This window comes from Gracilinanus agilis, chromosome 2 (genome assembly GCF_016433145.1).
Source record: "Gracilinanus agilis isolate LMUSP501 chromosome 2, AgileGrace, whole genome shotgun sequence".
Classification (NCBI taxonomy): domain Eukaryota; kingdom Metazoa; phylum Chordata; class Mammalia; order Didelphimorphia; family Didelphidae; genus Gracilinanus; species Gracilinanus agilis.
In genome coordinates, this window is record NC_058131.1 from 128,538,494 (window position 1) to 128,557,248 (window position 18,755).

General features: G+C 34.8%; 1 protein-coding gene across 4 annotated transcripts in view; it reads left to right on the forward strand.

Moving 5' to 3' along the window:
- The window catches only part of PLCB4 (phospholipase C beta 4), a 160,435-nt gene extending 142,699 nt beyond the window's left edge, over positions 1 to 17,736 (forward strand). For 2 of the 4 annotated variants that reach the window (XM_044663402.1, XM_044663403.1), the window contains 6 exons: positions 255 to 430; positions 6,415 to 6,516; positions 9,683 to 9,740; positions 10,128 to 10,214; positions 13,965 to 14,001; positions 16,176 to 17,736. In XM_044663402.1, coding sequence (XP_044519337.1) covers positions 255 to 430; positions 6,415 to 6,516; positions 9,683 to 9,740; positions 10,128 to 10,214; positions 13,965 to 14,001; positions 16,176 to 16,264 — 549 coding nt within the window. In that variant the 3' untranslated portion in view covers positions 16,265 to 17,736. The remainder of the gene's footprint in view (positions 1 to 254; positions 431 to 6,414; positions 6,517 to 9,682; positions 9,741 to 10,127; positions 10,215 to 13,964; positions 14,002 to 16,175) is intronic. The other 2 variants (XM_044663405.1, XM_044663406.1) reach the window with 1 other exon arrangement.
- The last annotated feature ends 1,019 nt before the right edge of the window (positions 17,737 to 18,755 follow it).

The window sequence follows — 18,755 nt, forward strand, 5'->3', positions numbered from 1 at the left end:
AGAGCTCTGAATAATTAAGATGGGGTATCAAAAAGGTGCCCTGTGATGTCCTGATTTGAAATATCTAGTTTATTCCAGTGTAGCACAGATTTCAGGGATTACGACAAATTATTTAAATGTAAATTTGTAAAAGGGTTAGCTAGTCCAAAATGATTAGAAATACCTCTCCGTTGCCCCCTTCACTTATTAACACCAGTGCAACCTATCATGACCCATGAGGATTCCAGTGGCACTCTCTCCCTTTCCTTGCACAGGTAAAAGAGATTGTAGCTCAGCATACGAAAGAGTGGTCAGAAATGATTAATACCCACAGTGCCGAGGAGCAAGAAATCCGGGATATTCACCTCAGCCAGCAGTGTGATCTTCTGAAAAAACTGCTGATCAATGCTCATGAGCAGCAAACTCAGCAGCTGAAGCTTTCCCATGACAGGTAAGTCTGAAGCCTCAGCACAGAAAATTCCTTCACATGGTGGCACTTTATACTTGAGCTTCATCATCAGTCTTTAGAGCCAGAATTTATGGATGAGATCTAGGGAGCTGTACTGTACCTCCACTCTGGACATACATCGACACACATGTCTTTGTTTGCTTGCTTGTTTATTTTCAGGACAATGGATGTTTCCTCAAGACAAATTTATTAGACACCTTTGTATACCACAAACTCTTTGCAAGCACCAGTCATATCTCTTTCCTTCCAGTGAGACAAAAATACACACCTGAGAAGTGAAACAGTACAGGGTTGTTTTTCAGTTCTTCTGTCTTACCCTCTGTGACCTATTTGGGTTTTCTTGGCAAAGATACCAGAGTGGTTTGCTCTTTCCTTCTCCAGCTCATTTTACAGATGAGGAATCAAATCAAAGTGGGTGAAGTGATTTACCCAGGATCACAGAGCTTAGGAAGTTTCTGTGGTCATATTTGAACTCAGGTCTCCCTGACTCCAGTCTAGTGCTCTCTCCACTACACCACCTAGCCACCCCTAAAAAAATATTAGATATTTGGAGCAGACAATAAGTTATAAGGGTATTAAGAGAAAAGAGAAATCAGTGGGAACTGGAACGGTCATGTAAAGGTCTTAAAGAGGAGGTAAACCATAACCTGGGCTTGAAAGAAATACGGATTCAGATTGGCAGAGAGAAGGAAATTTATGACAGGTAAAAAAGGGGAAGACGAGAACTCCATCTTGGAGTAACTACCTTGGAAACTGAGGAATCTTGACAATTAGAACCAAAAATTTGGGGGAAAGGAGAAAGAGAGAAAGAAGAGAGCAAAGAAAAGGAATACATGGCATTTATATAGTGCTTTAGAATTTGCAAAGAGCTTGCAAATATTATCTATTTTATCTTCCCAACAACTCTGGGAGGTAGGTAGATGCTATTATTATCCTCATTGATGAGGAACCAAAGCCATACAGAGATGGATGAGTCACCCAGGGTCACACAGTTTTTAAGTTTCTGAGGTCAAATTTTAAATCAGGCTGTAAATGTTAAAGAATATAGTAACGTCTTTGCTTTTTTTAAGTCTACTACTTAATATGTTTCTCAGTCCATTGTTTTTAACTATTTTATAGGGAAAAAGGCATTTCATTGTTCTCTAGACTTCTTTGATGGCTCATTCTCATGTCAAAGAAATTAGAGAAGGTCATTTGCTTAAGGTCCACATGGATAAAGTTTTTTGACTTTGCCTCTATCTTCACATGATTTTGAAGTGTTACATGTGGATGGTTATTAGTACATGTGTTGGCCACAGCTACACTCATTGGATCTCTCAAAAACTATAGGATATAAAACATACCAAATGTGTTCTTCTCCAGCAAAATCACTTCGCTGTTAATAATGCCAATGTTTGATTCAAATTAAATTCATATGTTTCCAATTATTAATTTAAAGCAATTATTAACCCATCCCAAATCATAGTCATATTCTTTTCCACATTTTTAGACTACATCTAAACACTTAATGCAACACAGAGTGAGTAGTATTTTATGTAGCTAATTCAAGCCAAAAATAAATCCCAAACCACCACTTATTTCTATTGTCTTGATATTTCAGTTGAACATTGGTTTTTTTTTTTAATTTTTTTTTAAATTTTAAACCCTTAATTTCTGTGTATTGACTTATAGTTGGAAGAGTGGTAAGGATAGGCAATGGGGGTTAAGTGACTTGCCCAGGGTCACACAGCCGGGAAGCGTCTGAGGCCGGACCCGATGAACATTGTTTTTTGACCAAGAGAATTATCTAAATTGGGGCTTATATTTCTCAAACATAGGCATATATATATTTCTCAAACATAGGCATTATGTATATACATATTTATATATACATATAAGCTTCAATATAAGTCCCCTAAAAGCTATCTAAAAGCTATAGCCATATGAATTTTTTATCCTTTATTATATTTGCTAAACTTTGGGTGAATGTATATGAGTGAACAATGCTTTCATACTTTGAAAGAGTCATGATTTCATCAGTTTGTACATCTTCTCCATGGAAACAGATCACAACCTATTGAGAGTCATATTTGAAAAAATACATCTCCTATCAGTAATTTTGGTGATGAATGTTGAAGAATACACTCCATTCTCCAACTTTTTTCTGACTTTGCCAACATGACATTTAATTTCTTGCTAAAGGAACAGAGAGGACCAAAGTACTCAACAGCCATCCTTTTTTTGAGCTGAGAATGACAGACTAATGAGTACTGTTAAAACTGAACTGAGTATAGCAGAGTTGAAAAACAAAAACTGGAAAAGGAAGTTATAAACAAGGAGACTGGTGAATGTTGAGTTAGCAGGACATAGTGACCAAAGTTTGAATAGAACATCTAGGAACAAATACTACAAGTTGATCGAATATATTCCATTGCTCTGTCTTGAGACAGCATTCTTTCATCTTTCCATTGTTTTTTCCACTAAATCTACCAACAGGTCTTTCCATTAATTTCATACTCTCTTTAAGCACAATAAATCCATGCATGCCTAGGATTCTGATTGTATTTGAACCTCCCTAACTTAGCTAGAGTAGTCTTTGAACAACATACACTATTTTGCAAGTCCCGTACCTTTTTATATCTTTCTAGGGAAAGGAATAAGCATTTTTAAAGCACCTGCTATGTTCCAGGTACTGTGCTAACTGCTTTATATTTATTTGATCCTCACAATAAACTCGCAAAACAGGTGCAATTATTTTATTGTTGAGGAAAAAGAAGAAAGCAGAGGTTAAGTGACTTTTCCAGGATCATACAGCTAGTAAGTATGTGAGAACACATTTGAACTTTGCTCATCTAGATTCCTAGTGAGCACACTACCCACTGCCTCTGGCAGGATCTACCAGGTCCTTAAGCTATCAACCTAGACTTTGAGAGCACAGCTTCATGCCTATGCCACAACGGAGTAAGGAGGACTTTAAGAAATCTTATTTACCCTCTCGAAAAATTTAGCAGCTTAAGGGTCCGTCTCCTACTCCCATTTAAAGGATGACATTTCCTTCTCCCTTGAAAAGCAAAAAGCAAAAGTAGTCACTATTCTTCTTCTGTAAGAAATGTTCTTGATTCAGTATGCAGAAAGCACGGGTATATGTGCTGCCTCTGATTGTTGCTATGATACCAGAGTTTTTAGACCTCTCCTGTAATTTTGAAGGTACTTCACAGAATAAGGCGCTGCAAGTAAATTCTATATTTTTTTAATCTTTCTGTATTTGAATGAATAATATAAGCCTCAAACAGTAAATGTGACAGAAAAGGAAACAGCTTTAAACTAGTTCTTTAGTAGCTTATGTCTTCACCTAAAAGGCCCAAAAGTACTAATTTTCTATAAACTTGCAATTATCAAAAGTATTATTACTTTTCTAAGACTTAATGAACCACAAAACTTACTTCAAAAACATGAGCTATTTTCACCTTAATAATATTTGCTCTTACTTGGATCAGTAAATTAACATAGTTGAACCTTGTATAATACAGAGAAAAGAACATCCATCTCAGAATCAGTAGACCTCAACCATGGCCTTGGCTTTGACCCTTCTCAGCCCTGTTTCCTGGGGCAAGGCCATTTATCCTCATTTTGGGTAGTACAGAGGCAGCTAGGTGGGTAGAGTAGATAGAGTCAGGATTGGAGTCAGGAATACCTGAGTTCAAATCCAGCCTCAAACACTTACTAGCTGTGTGATACTCTGTTTGCCTCAGTTTCCTCACCTGTAAAATGAGTTGGAGCAGAAAGATGGTAAACAGTATGTTGGCTAATAAAACCCCAAATGGGGTCATGAAGAATCAGACACAACTGAAATGACTGAACAACAACAATTCAGGAATAATAGTACTTGGCACGCTTACCTCAAAAGATGGTTATGACAAGTGAATTAGAAAATAAAATCATAGATATAAAACTCAAAGGGAACTTAGATGTTATCTCGTTACAGCCCCTCAAGAGACAAAGACTCAAAGAGGTTCCATGAACCAAGGTAACAAAGGTAGTATGGAACAGAGCGTGATTTGAATCTAGGTTCTTTGACTCCTAAACCATTGACGGTTCGATTATATACTACAACACGTGAAAGTATTCTAGAAATTATAAAACACTCATGTAAACATAGGCTAGGGATAAGGATAGGGACTAGAGCCATAATTTTATTAGTATAAGGATTCCCCAGATGAAAAAACTCCTTGAACCAATTCAGGTTGGTCTTCCTTTTGAAACTCGAAGAGATTCTCAGAACTCTGAGAAGTTAAGAAAATGTTTCAGGGACACACATTCATTATGTATCAGAAGTGAGCCTTGAACCCATATAAGTCTTCCTTCTTTGAGATCAACTTTTCTTTCTCTGATGCTGCCTCTCAAAGTGAGCCTCAGTGAAGGGAGCATTATTGCTGTAGTAATACTATATACTAACCAACTTGCCAAGAGATCAGGCATAAATATGAGGCACTCGATTACAAGAAATTTAGTTATAGATCTAAGGTTGGCATATAGTCATAAGTTATCTAATCAATCACTTGCCTTTTTATGAGTTTATGGGTTTATAATGAAAACATTATAATTTTTATTGGCACAGATTTGTGCTTATAGCGTGGCTAGAGCTCTCATGTAGATGTCCAGTCCAGGCTGTAATGAGATCCAGTGATGTTCAGGTTGTCCTGTGAAGTGGCTGTGTGTTGGACAGAAAAATGTGATTGACTACATTCTATATAGCTTAAGACTTTCTCTGACACATTAATCATTTGGTCTTGGTAATGTGTGGTTATACAGACCTGGTAAGTCTATTTTTCAAGTCCCACACAAAGACTTATTTCTAGGACGTCCCCATGATGGTAAATTTTTCATTCATAGACATACTGAAAAGATTAAAGTCATAGAAGGTTGGAGGTGTGTATCGATAGATAGATCTTATCCCATTGATGAAATCACAGAGCCTGGAAATCTCAAAGCATAGATAACTAGAAAGATAGATAAATAGCTATAGATATCCTTAATCATACATTCATATGATTTTACATAGGTATTCTTAACCTGATGCCCATGAACTTTTAAAAAATATTTTGAGAGATTACATAAATCATGTTTTTACTTTCCCCTTCACCCCCTCAACCCCCTGCCCCCCTCCGCTGTAGCTAATTCGCATTTCCACTGTTTTTATTATGTGTGGTCAGTCAAGACTTATTTACACATTATTGATAGTTACATGGGTGTGGTCTTTTCAGGTCTACATCCCCAATCATGTCCTCATCAACCCAAGTGTCCAAGCAGTTGTTTATCTTATATGTTTCCTCTCCTGCAGTGCTTCCTCTGAATGTGGGTAGCGTCTTTACCATAAATCCCTCAGAATTGTCCTGGGTCATTGCATTGCTGCTGGTACAGAGGTCCATTACATTCAATTTTACCATAGTATNGAGGTCTCTCCAGTTCACATGGAATTCCTCCAGTTTATTATTCCTTTGAGCACAATAGTATTCCATCACCAACATATACATGTGGAGCCCTAATTAGCATATCTTTGTGGACATATAGGATTGTTCTCCTTCAAATATCACTCTGCCTTTTCCTAGACTAAGTCATCCAAAGTGAGTTGTTGATGGTTGCAAATACTTATGTCATATTTAATCAAAAACATAATAACAGGGAGTTAGACTATCCTTTTTAAAATCTCATAGTGATTTATTTGGATTCAGTGAGAGTAAAAAATTTAGATATACTTGAATCACTCTTACTTTTGGAGGACATGGACTTATTCTCTGCCTCCTGCCCTAACATTAGCACTTCAAAAATAGCTAGGACTGTCAGCCTAAAACATACTGTTACAAATGGCCTTAGTGCTGTCACTCCTGAGGTAAGGAATGGATACCATGCAGAGTGGTCATCTAAGAAGATCAATAAAAGTCATTAGTGAACCTAACAAATTCAAAGCATGTTCTCCTTGTGTCTAGAGAGTGCAAGGAAATGCGTGCCAATCAGGCCAAGATTTCAATGGAAAACAGCAAAGCCATCAGCCAAGATAAATCTATCAAAAATAAAGCAGAAAGAGAGAGGTAAGTGGGAGATTGTTAACTGGGAGAAAGTATGGCAGTGATTTACTACTTCTACAATCAAAGAGGGGAATATATGCTCTGATCTGGGAATAAAAGACATGAGTTTGGGGTTCATTGTGTTTTTTGTTTCTCATCACCTCTATGAAGGTTTATGATTGAAGCCATGGGGCCATACCTGCGTCTAGTCATTTTACTCCTCTTTTTTGTTTTGTGGTCATGACCAGTGTAGAAATTTATTTTGATTGATTATACAGATTTGTAACAAAGTTTGTTTTTCTTTAGTTCTCAAGTGGAGGGATGGTTTAGATTGGGGTAAAAATGAGAAAGCATATTTTCATTGACAGAAAGAATAAAAAATAATTTAAAATTATAATTTCAATTTTAGAAAATATAAATAAAGTCCTCTAATCTACTTTGCTGATCAATGCAGGTGATTATTTGTCCCCTGTCTTGCCACTTGGTGTATCATTTCTCTTAAAGAAGAGTTAACATTAACCTTTTTTCCAGAAACTCCAATTGATAGGGAACACTCACTGGGGTAGTATCCATTGGTCTCTCCTTTCCCACTGATACTCTGATGATTGCCATCTGCCTCCAGAAGCATCCAGGAGTTCAGATATCATCAAGCATAAAGTGACTTTGAGACACACTAAGGATTTCTATAAACTCTGGATTTGTTCACTCATAATGATGTCCAAATAGAGCTTCTGCTGGAGAACTAATGACTGACTAGAGGGTGGCCCTGTGGCTGAAGTTAATGACCCAAAAAAAGCCTGTCATTAATTTACAGGAAATGCATTGTAAAGTCATGAGCTCCTAGGGATAAAAACTAATCCTGTGAATTTTATTGTGTTATTAAAGCTCTCTATTAAGATATCAGTGTTGCTTATCTGGTAGACATTTTACAGATTATTTTTTATTCTTTAATTTTTATTTTTTTAACATTTATTAACATTTATTTTTTTGAAAAGTTAACATGGTTACATAATTCATGCTCTTACTTTCTCATTCACCCCCTGACTCCCCCCCCCATGGCAGATGTGTATTTCCACTGGTTTTAACATGTGTCCTTGATCAAGACCTATTTCCAAATTGTTGATAGTTGCATTGGTGTGGTAATTTCAAGTCTACATCCCCAATCATGTCCGCCTCAACCCATGTGTTCAAGGGTTTGTTTTTCTTCTGTTTCCACTCATGTAGTTCTTCCTCTGAATGTGGGTACTGTTCTTTCCATAAGTCCCTCAGAATTGTCCTGGGTCATTGCATTGCATTGATGCTAGTACAGAAGTCCATTACATTCTTTTTTGCCACAGTGTATCAGTCTCTGTGTACAATGTTCTTCTGGCTCTGCTCCTTTCGCTCTGCATCACTTCCTGGAGGTCTCTCCAGTTCACATGGAATTCCTCCAGTTCATTATTCCTTTTAGCACAATAGTATTCCATCACCAGCATATACCACAAAATTTGTTCAGCCATTCCCCAATTGAAGGGCATACCCTCGTTTTTTGCCACCACAAAAAGCACAGCTATAAATATTTTCATACAAGTGTGTTTATACAGACTATTTTTTAAAAGATGCTAACAATCGCAATTCCTTAGTCTGTTAAATCTCTGGGAATAAATTGCCTAAAAGATGGTTCTTGCTTTGGGACATGGTTAGGGTAGAATTCTGAGATGAAGAGTTCTTTTAGAATATGTATTAGGTTGGAATTCTCTTCTATATTAAAGAATGTGAAGCTTTATTTTAATAATGATTGAACATTGCATTTCTGTAATGGTTTAAAGAATTTCAAATCGTGGGATGCAATGATGTAGAAATGATCTTCTTTCATGATCAAGAATTGCATGTTACACATAAGCAGAAAATTAATTTCAACATATTCCAAACTAACTTGACAATTTATGAGAATTATTTGCCTTAAATGAAATTGGTAAGCAATTTCATGGATTTTTAAAAAATGAAAATTAAACACTTAAAATATTGATTAATCACAATTCTGAATTATCATAATAAGTTACTACTATACTCTTGTAACTTTTTGTCAATAGAGGCCAGATCTTATTAGAATAAATAGAATAAAACACTACCTCATTTGTTTTGACCCTCTAGAATTTGCTATTTTAATAATTGCTGAAAATACAAATATAAAAACCTTCAGAGACTTGAAAACTTTTAATACTTACCTTGGGGTTAGGCAGAAAAGAAAAGAGAGAATTTTCATTGTAGTGGTATTTGACCAGTATTCCTTGATTATTATTCATATGTATGTTCTGTCATTTAAAATCTCCCTTAATTTTGCTGGTGTCTGGATTTTCTAATTTAGGGATTCAGGGACTTAGTCTTTTGGAGATCTTTATTTTTTCTATTGTGCATTTCTCCATCAACAGAGAACACTCATTTTTGTTACTCTTTAGGTCTTAAAGTAGTTATTTTTTTTTAAATCTCAACTCTGTTTTCTCGATCCATATTATAGTATCTCATTCTTAAGTATTCATTTGAAGCATTCCTCTTTGGTTATTATTCATGGGGAAGTTACGCTGGCAAGAAATCATGCATAAATGGGAACTTCAGAATATTTAGAAACTTTAAGAGCTATAATTATAGTTATATCTCGCTAATTACAATTTGGGACAGCCTAAATTGTTAATATGCCGTGTTAGATATTTTAAGGGGGAATTTTTAAAAAATCATTTAAATGTTTGTCTCTTGATCTTATTGGACTCTCCATTTATCAAAACCTCTTCCAAAAAGTAAAGATCAGGTCTAATAATAAGTCCTTAATTAATATAGTCTGATTTTTTTTAAAAGATATAAACTATGTATTCTTTAAGAGTTTTTGAAAAGTTCTATTTAGATATCTTTTTAGGAAATACTATCAAACCATCTTCAAGTGAATTGTTTTGTGTCAAATACATACACATACATATATATACACATAGATCTGATATCTGTGGAATGGGAGGCATATTCCACTCATGTATTTTCTTTCTCATGAGTCCTAGTATATGTACAGAATTTTTATTATAATCACCCAAAACTAGATCAGTTCTCTAAAAAAATGAAAAAATACAGATAATGAACTAGAATATGGTGCACTTTATCTGGGGCTTTATCAACTGCAAGTAATAACATGTCAACAAATATAAATATTTGTGTTATTTTTTAGGAGAGTCAGAGAACTAAACAGCAGTAACACTAAAAAGTTTCTGGAAGAAAGAAAGAGAGTAAGTATCATTTTCTTGGCACTTGTTCATGAATAAATCCTATGTGTGCTCTTATAAAGGAAATTTATTACGATTTGCTTTTATATTTTAATCTCTGTCAGTTTATTACCCAATGACAGAGAAATCTTTGTTCTGCTTTAGTCTCTCCACTGGTTAGCCCAAGTCTCTTTCAACTAAGATTTTAGATTAGGTTCATTCTCATTCAGAAAATTAAGCCAAATTCTAACCATGGATTGACCCTATAAATAACACTTCTCTTTTTAAAAATCATCTGTGCCCATACACTTTCATTATATCCTTTAATGTGTTTGGTGACCAGTTATCTATTACTTTGAGAATAAACACAAACTATGTTTTGGATATAATTTACTACTATCTCATTTACAGCTCGCAATGAAACAGTCTAAAGAAATGGATCAGTTGAAAAAAGTTCAACTTGAACATCTAGAAGTCCTGGAAAAACAGAATGAGCAGGTATTTTACCTGAAAAGGTATAAAATAAGTAAGCTGTTTTATGATATGAAGATCAAGATGTTTTGACTATCCTGTTTTGTAGTGAGACCACTACTATTAGAAACAGTAAGAAATGGTTACTTTAAGAAGTCACACTTACCATCGTTATACCCAAAAGAGATAGAAAATATTGGTTCATAGAAGGGAAAGAATGTTGGAAAGTAAATCAGTAGGCATTAAGACATGATTCTAGGGTGATCAAGAAGGATAATTCGAAAAGAAAATCCAGAGGAGGACACCTCATGGTCATCAAAGACAACTCTAGAAATATCTAGAGATATAAGTACATCTAGAGATATCGAGAGAGAGAGTTATCTATTATACCTAAGGTATATCTAGAAATAGAGAGAACTCTAGGGCCATTTTAAAATAGTTTTTCAGCTTCTACAGGCAAACAAGCACTGCTAAATGAAACCTAACCAAAAAAGGTTCCAGCAACATAATTTACTAGAAGAATATTAGGATTTAAAGGACCTTAAAAATCATCTCTAGACAGTGTCATCCCCTTTTTTTCAGATGAAGAAACAAAGATACAGAGAGTTGAAGTAATTTGCCAAGGTCCCATAACTAATTTGTGGAAGAGTCAGGACTAAAATCTAGTTCTAACTCCCAGGCCATTGGTCTTTCCATTACTGCCTGCTTAATTATACATTAAGACAATGTGATCATAAACAGTTCAGGTTTCAGTCTCTAAGATTTAGCAGTGTTGTAGTAACTAAATCTGTTTTTCATTAAAAGTATGAATGTTTCCAAAAAATGTTGTTTTTCTTTACAGTGGAGATATGGGCTTTTAGGGGAGCAGATCGCTTTTCTATCAATAGTATATTATTTCCCCAAGACTGAGAAGTAACCATTTAAATAAAAATCTTTTAAATTGGTTTACTAGGATTCAAAGATTCTTAGAAGAAAAATATGAACTCTGGATTATGTTATGTAATTTCTGGCACTATCGTCAGGAAGGCATGGTACCTAGAGCTTTGTTACTGAAAATTGTTGAAGTCTGGAGAGTGCTAACAACAAAAGTATAGAAATAAATAAGCTTAGAACCTAATTCAGAAGAATAATTACTCAAAATCCCTTCCCTAGCAATAACTGAGGGTATGGTTTGCCAAAGGTTAAAAAATTATTGGTTCTGTCTCTGAAAATGTTTAGCTATCCAGGTGCAGTTGGATGTTTTCATATCCCTTTTAGCCAATGACTTTAGACTATTTAAACATATACTAAATAATTCTGAAAAAAAGACAATAAAAATATTTTTAATTGCTCACTAATTAAGAGGTTTTCTCATAGAATTCTAGAGTTGGAAATGTTTAAGACCACCAAGTCTATCCCTCTCATCTGACAAATTTGGAAACTGAGGTCCATAGAAGGTTATACAGTTTAGTGACAGAGTCAATACCAAAATTCATTCTAGAACAGGACTTTGAACTATGCACTGCTGATTTAATCAATGCACTACTTTTAATACACCTGTCACATTTTGATAGGTATCTTCATCTTAATTATCTTAAGATAATAGGTATCTAAATCTTAAATTATTATGGTTTCCTTTTCTTTTTAAATTTCAACACATCAAAAAAAGAGAATAAAAATGAGATTTGGAAGTCACTTAGATCGCCATAACTGTCACATTATATGTAAATGCATATGTTTCTATATATGTGCTTGTTCATGTGTGTATAGGAGAGAGGGAGAGAGTCCTTTTTTCTTAAATCAGATTGTCCACAAATGTGAAATTGGGAGGAAGGGATTGAGTGATTAAAGAGAATATTGTTAAAAACAAGAATAAAGGTATTGTTTTAAAGTAAAACCTAGAAATTCAATAAATTAAGAAACTGTATTGAATACATTATGTTCCTTAGTATAATGGCATTAAATAAAATGGCAAAAGGGTGCTAAAATTACTTATCATTATACTAAGCTCCAAAAACTGGATGTACTTCTTAAAGCTAAAAGTACAGGCCTACAAATTTAATTAGCCAATGTTTTTAATCTCACATCTGGTTAGAGCACAAAAGAAAAATACAATCATTGGCAATTATTTCTATTTTGAAGCAATCCAAGCTATAGTAAAGTTTTTGCCTTTTTAAGTAATTGTAGTTATCTGGTCATTTTATGGTATTGGGGATTTTTTTGTTTCAACTTTGTACACATTTCTTTTTATTATCAAAAGCCAATTATGGTTTAATTTGGGTCTTATAAGCTTAGGTTACACAGATAGTGAGATGACCTTAAATGGGCTTAATTGGCAATCAGAATTTTAATATTCAAATTTTGTAAGGCACCAAAAATGTCATTTATATAGCTATAGCAATATAAACCTAGCCTAATAAACAATGAAACTCATCCTATGTTTCTATGTAATCTCTGCTTACTATATTTAAAAAATTAGACTGCATCAAATAATAATTGAACACTTAGTAAACTATTCTAGGCATCATTGGGTACAGGGAGAGGGGAAAAAAGGAATGGAGAGAGTGGGGAAGAAGGGAAATATAAAAGAATGTAAATTACCACAGTCTTAAGTGGAGGTGAAATAATTATAGGGAAATGTTGTATGGAAATGTTATAGTGGATTACATTGTTAGCTTCAGGGAAAATCTTGGATATCTGCAAGTGACAGTTTATTTTGAATTTCAGGACTTCTAGAGATGCTTCCACAATGATTTATGATCAAATTGAACATGTACTAGATTTGGAATCAGGGTTTGAGTTTGAATCTTGACTCTGCTCTTGACTACCTGTATGATCTTGGGTAAATTATTTAATGCCTCTGGGCCTCAGTTTCTTCATCCGTAAAATGAAAGGGATTAGACTAGATGAACTCTGAGGTCCCTTCCTCATTTTAACTTTCATTAATTTAAGTATTTTAAGCTTTAGTAATGCCTTTTAAAACATCCCACCCTTCATAATTAGGAAACGGGTTCTTATCTCTAAATTGGGTTCCTCACAGGACAGCCCCAACACTAGCCTAAATTTAGTAAAGGTGGAATAAAATTGTTCACAGTCTTTCTTTGGTCAAGCAATACCCCAAATACTTAAAAACCTCTTACTAGATCTCCCCCAGGTGACATTTAAAAGCTTTAATGTTTTCAAGTAATTTTTCCCTTTAGTCATCTTTCTTGCTCTCCTTTTGGTCCTTTTGTCCATAATACCTCCTAAAACATGGAGCCTAGAGCTAGAACTGTTTCTAGAGTAGTGGCTCAGTATCAAATGTGAAGACTACAACTCTCAAATTCAATTGTTTTTTAATTAATATCAACCAATTTTGTGCTACTCCCATTTCCCCTTTCCCTCATAGAGTTCATCATCCTTTTGGACATATTACTAACATTAATAGTTGATGTGCTCCCGTGCCCAAGTATTTCATCTGGCCATTGGAATCTGAGTTTTAATTCTTTTTATTTTTTCCCCCATTAGCCTTATATCAACTAGAGTTGTGAGAGGTCTTGCTTAAATGAAGTTGTATGTTCTGAACTTTCTAGAGCAGAAGAAAAGGGAAAAATGTTTGCTTCCAAGACCAGCTATTTTCCCACTGATGTGGACCTGGGGAAGTTTTTCAATTAATGGGCAGACACATGTTTTATTAGCCTTTTATTTTTCTGCATATGGTTTCTACATCCATTTCTCCAGTTCACTTCAGTATTCATTTATTTTATTTGCTTTGTGTTGTATGACTCAATTGTGACATTACTATTTTTGTACAAACAGCTTTTGAAATCCTGTCATGCAGTGTCTCAAACACAAGGTAGGCCTGAACCTATAATCAGCAAGCTGCCGCTTTCCTTCTAAATGAGATCATTATCCTGGGTGCTCTCTTTGCAAAAGCAGTCTCACAAAAGTACCAGCCAGATAATGATTGCTAATAGCATTGTTCACCATTTATGATTAGCATCTGTTCACAGTGACTATTCGGGGGTTTGGGATTGAATAGCCTTAACTGTTTATTTCATGTTTGGATTTCTGATAACTGGATCCAGTTGAGCAATAATGCTGAAAACCCTCCAGAGAATTATTTCTGTGCTGTTTTTATAAGGATTTACCAACGGTAGGCTTGAAAAACAGATCCATGGTCATGGATCAAATCCGCCATTTTGAAGACTTGACTTCAGTGTTGCAGTCAATGCTGGCAGCAGCTCGGTTGAGACAAAAAGACCCACCATCCCCCCCATTCTGGAGAGTGACTTTAGTAAGCCTGATACCTCTCCAAGAATGGACTCTGAGGCTTTAGACAGTGACAGATAAGGCTTTCACATGTTTAAAGTTCAGTTTGCAGACACTTTGTAGAGAATCTCTTCATCATTCTTAGTGCAACAACTATTCTGCTTCAGCTTTCTAATCATCATCCTTCATAAGATCCATATTAACTCATCTCTGCCTTAACTTGGTGTTTCATGACAGTAAATTAATGAATCACTACTAGATCCTTTTACCTCCTTTTTAAAATACCAACCTCAACCAGTTGGGGGAGGGGGGAAGAAAAGCACAGAACCAGTCTAATCATTAGGAAAAAGCATTTATTGTTATTTTTCAAAAAAAAATTTAATATTTTCCCAAAAAATGAGTTTTCAAAATCTATAATGTTTCATAATATCATGTTTCCAAACACTGTCTCTGTGTGTCATCTTCATATGTCTGTATATTTTTTCTTCATGTCTACATTTCTCTAAATTATACAATCCTCAGTTTAAAAATGAAAAACATATTCTGTTTTGTAAGGCTTAGAACAGCAGAAATAATTTGTTTTCAGTTTAAGAATAAAGACCTGATGAACTGTTTTACACTACCTTGTGTATCTATCCCTACGGCACCAAGCAGAGAGTAAGAAACACATTATTCAAAAGACACAGCAAGGAATTAGATTCTCATTTACTAACAAGACTTTGTAATAAATGCCATTTAGAAGCAGATGGGCACAACCAAAGTGAATTTCAAATCCCTCCAATTGGCCCTCCATTCAGCTGGAGCAGCCATACCTGGGCTGAGTTGAGTAGCAACATCACAGCACTTCAGAAGACTCTGAATCCTATTTTAATCTACACCCTGATTCATTTCTTATTTTCTCTGTGTTTCCATTCTGAACTTTTCTTTATTTCTCAATGTTATATCATTTGAAAAAGAAGGAGGCAACAGTTTTTTTTTTCCTCCCCCCTCAGGTTAGATATATCTTCTAGTATTCACTACATATCTATATATGTATTATAAGGATAATATTAAAAAGTGATTTTTACAGTATATAGATATTTACAGTGGGAGCTAGGGCAAGGGTTTTGTTGGTATAACCAGCGAGCCCCCTAGAAAGTAAAGAAAAAAAAAACATCTCAGCTGCTTGTTTTGTCTATGATACAAGACAAATGGATTTCCCTCACCAGATCTGCTATTTGTTTGGGTATCCTGTATGTTCTGCCTGAGATGGTATTAACTTGAATTTCTTCCTGGTGGTTTTATAATTATTAGCCCAGCCATGGAAAGAAGAGCTGGCTTGTACAGTAAAAAAGCATGTGGCTAAGTTTGTGAACCTGAGGGAACATTTTCAAGCAAACTTTATGCTTCCCTAATAAATGTTCCAATTAAATGAAAATCTAGTAATACTAACTAAGCAAGTTACATTAATATCTAGACCACATAAGGGTCGATCTAATTTACTACTTTTAAAAAAGAACATTGATTGTATCAATAACAAGCCAAAACAATCTGAGTTCATTTCAGGAATGGATTAAAAATAAAATCATTAGGTATCATTTAGACTAAACAAGGTATATGACTGGCTAGATTTTTTTTCTATTTTGATTCATTTTCCTGACATTGTCCAGAATAAGCTTCAGATGTTGGGGGAGAAAGAGTTAATAGGAAAATTGTTCATTTTGACACCATCTTCAAGCAAGTAGTTCACAGGTTAAAACTGTGTTTCTGGTGTTACAGGCAAAGGAGATGCAGCAGATGGTGAAATTGGAAGCCGAGATGGACCGAAGACCAGCAACAGTGGTGTAAAACTCCACAACCCCAACTGAAAACCTAAAAGTGTCCAAATGTTACCCCCAACCTGCTGACCCTTATACACTGAGGACTAAAACCATTTTCTTCTATTCGTTATTTTTCCCCTGCTGTTTAGGCAAGATATTGCCTGAGACCATGGAGAATATGAGTTCCACATTTCAGTTTTTAACATTTTGAGTACTGAAGAACCTTTGTCAACTAGGAGTTATTAATGTTGTGACAACCTGTCTTTCCAAGAAGGCACACAGTTTAACCATTTGTAATTCAATTTAAGTGTTTGTTCAGCATCATCACAAGAAAATGAGCTTGGTATTAAAAAACCCTGCTTTGTGATGTACTAGGACAGATTTGAGTTACAGTAAAAGTCATGCAGAAAACAGCCGAAAATGCATGCATTGGAAAACTTCTTTCTGCAAATGCAGCAGCAGAAATTATAGTGTGATATATCAATAACTTTACAGGATATTCCTTACATCCAAGTTACCTCATTAGTAAGTGCCATATCTTCATCTTGCCGAAAGAAGCCAATTTCCTGTAAAATTTGTTGATGTGGTTAAATGATGGAAAATACAGGACGACTGTATTTGTGCCAAATTTCATCAGTGCTCAAAGGTTAAAAGAATTGTGTTAGGCACTTTAAGAAAAGTTTACATCAAACACTGCTTTATAGAATTTGCATTTTGATCCTACTGCTGCAGATTCCCAATATTACAAGTCATTGTTGTATCTTAAAGATTGTGAAATGGATATTGGCAAAAGTTTGTAACTGTGAAAATGTATAAAGTATTTATACACTTTAATTCACAATATTGTAGAAAATCACTTAAATGTTGCCACACGACAAGATTAGTAAGCAGGATTACTAGACCTGTGTTTGCATGACACAAGCACCAATGATGACTATAAATGTGTACGACCACCGCCATTCTCTTACCAAGTAAATGCTGATTAAATGTATGGCACAGAATAGCATTTGACTAATTATCAAGACTTTTAGCAAAATGAACCAAGTATATATATAAATATATACATATATATGTGTGTGTATATGAATTATGTGGGCATTCTTGATACTTCAAGTTCTAGTTTAAAAAGAAGTACATAACTAATTTAATTTTACACTAAAATATTTATGCAGATTTTCAGAATTTCATATCAGGAAATAACCTTTTTATGTCTGTTAAATATTTAAAAAACAACAACAATTTGCTACAGTGTTAATCTGCATGGTCTTAAAGCCTGCTGTAGTTACATTGCAGAACAGTGCATGAAAGCATTCCATTTGGAATTTTACCATGCTGCCAGCCAATACAAAGGAGACTGCATGGAAACTTGGTAGTTTAGAACCAATCAGATTACTGATTTTAGTACACAAAGCACCTATTGAATTGTTGCATATGCTTGTACAAACTGATTCTGTGTATTCCTATGAACAAAACAGATGGCAAGATAAAATTATGCTACCATCAATCTTGAAATTAAACTTTTGATTTCTCTAATAAAAAGTTAAAACAAATTCTTCTGTCAGTATAATAATTTTTTTAAGGAAAACTTCATTGGGATTGTTTCAAGGAAAAAAACATCTTTACCACCCTCATAAATGGACTTTCTCATTGTCTTCAAGAGGTTCAATTTTAACCGAGAATGTCCCCCCTCAAAAAAAATGGCATTGATTCACAATTTTAAATTCCCTCAAAAAAGTGAAAACATTCCCCCAACTACAAACGGAAATTTCTTGACATGTTTCTTATAGACATTGTTATTGTCGAATCATTTTCAGTCATGTCTGAGTGACCCCAATTAGAGTTCTCTTGACAAAGATCATGGAGTGTTTTGCTATTTCCTGCTCAACTCATTTTACAGGTAAGGAAACTAATAGAAAGTTAAGTGACTTGCCCAGGGTCACCCAGATAATCTGTGTCTGAGATTATATTTAAACCCAGATAGATGAGTCTTCCTGGCTTGGCTTGGCTTGGCATTCCATCTACTACAACATCTAGCTGCCTCTTATATAGTGTCATAAAATGTTCATTCTCCACAACCAATTCTCAGCAGCAACTCCTGCAAACCAAAGTCAATAGTACACATTTGCCCCGTTTTGAAGTTCAGCAAGAATGCCAGAATTAAAAGTGTCCATATTAAAATTGCCTTCTATTAAATGTCATGATTTAAAATTACCATCATTTATACTTACCAGGCATACTTGGGTAATAAAGCATTAAATTAATTAAATATGAAACTACATGGAAAGTGTCAGGAGTCACTTAAAAGAAACAACTTTAGGGGCAGCTGGGTAGCTCAGTGGATTGAGGGCCAAAAGGGGAGATCCTGGGTTAAAATCTGGCCTAAGATACTTCATGGCTATGTGACCCTAGCCAAGTCACTTAACCCTCATTGCCTAGTCCTTACCACTCTTCTGCTTTGGAACCCATACACAGTATTGATTCTAAGATGGAAGTAAGGGTTTTAAATTTTTTTTTAAGTGTTATATTAAATTCAGAGGAC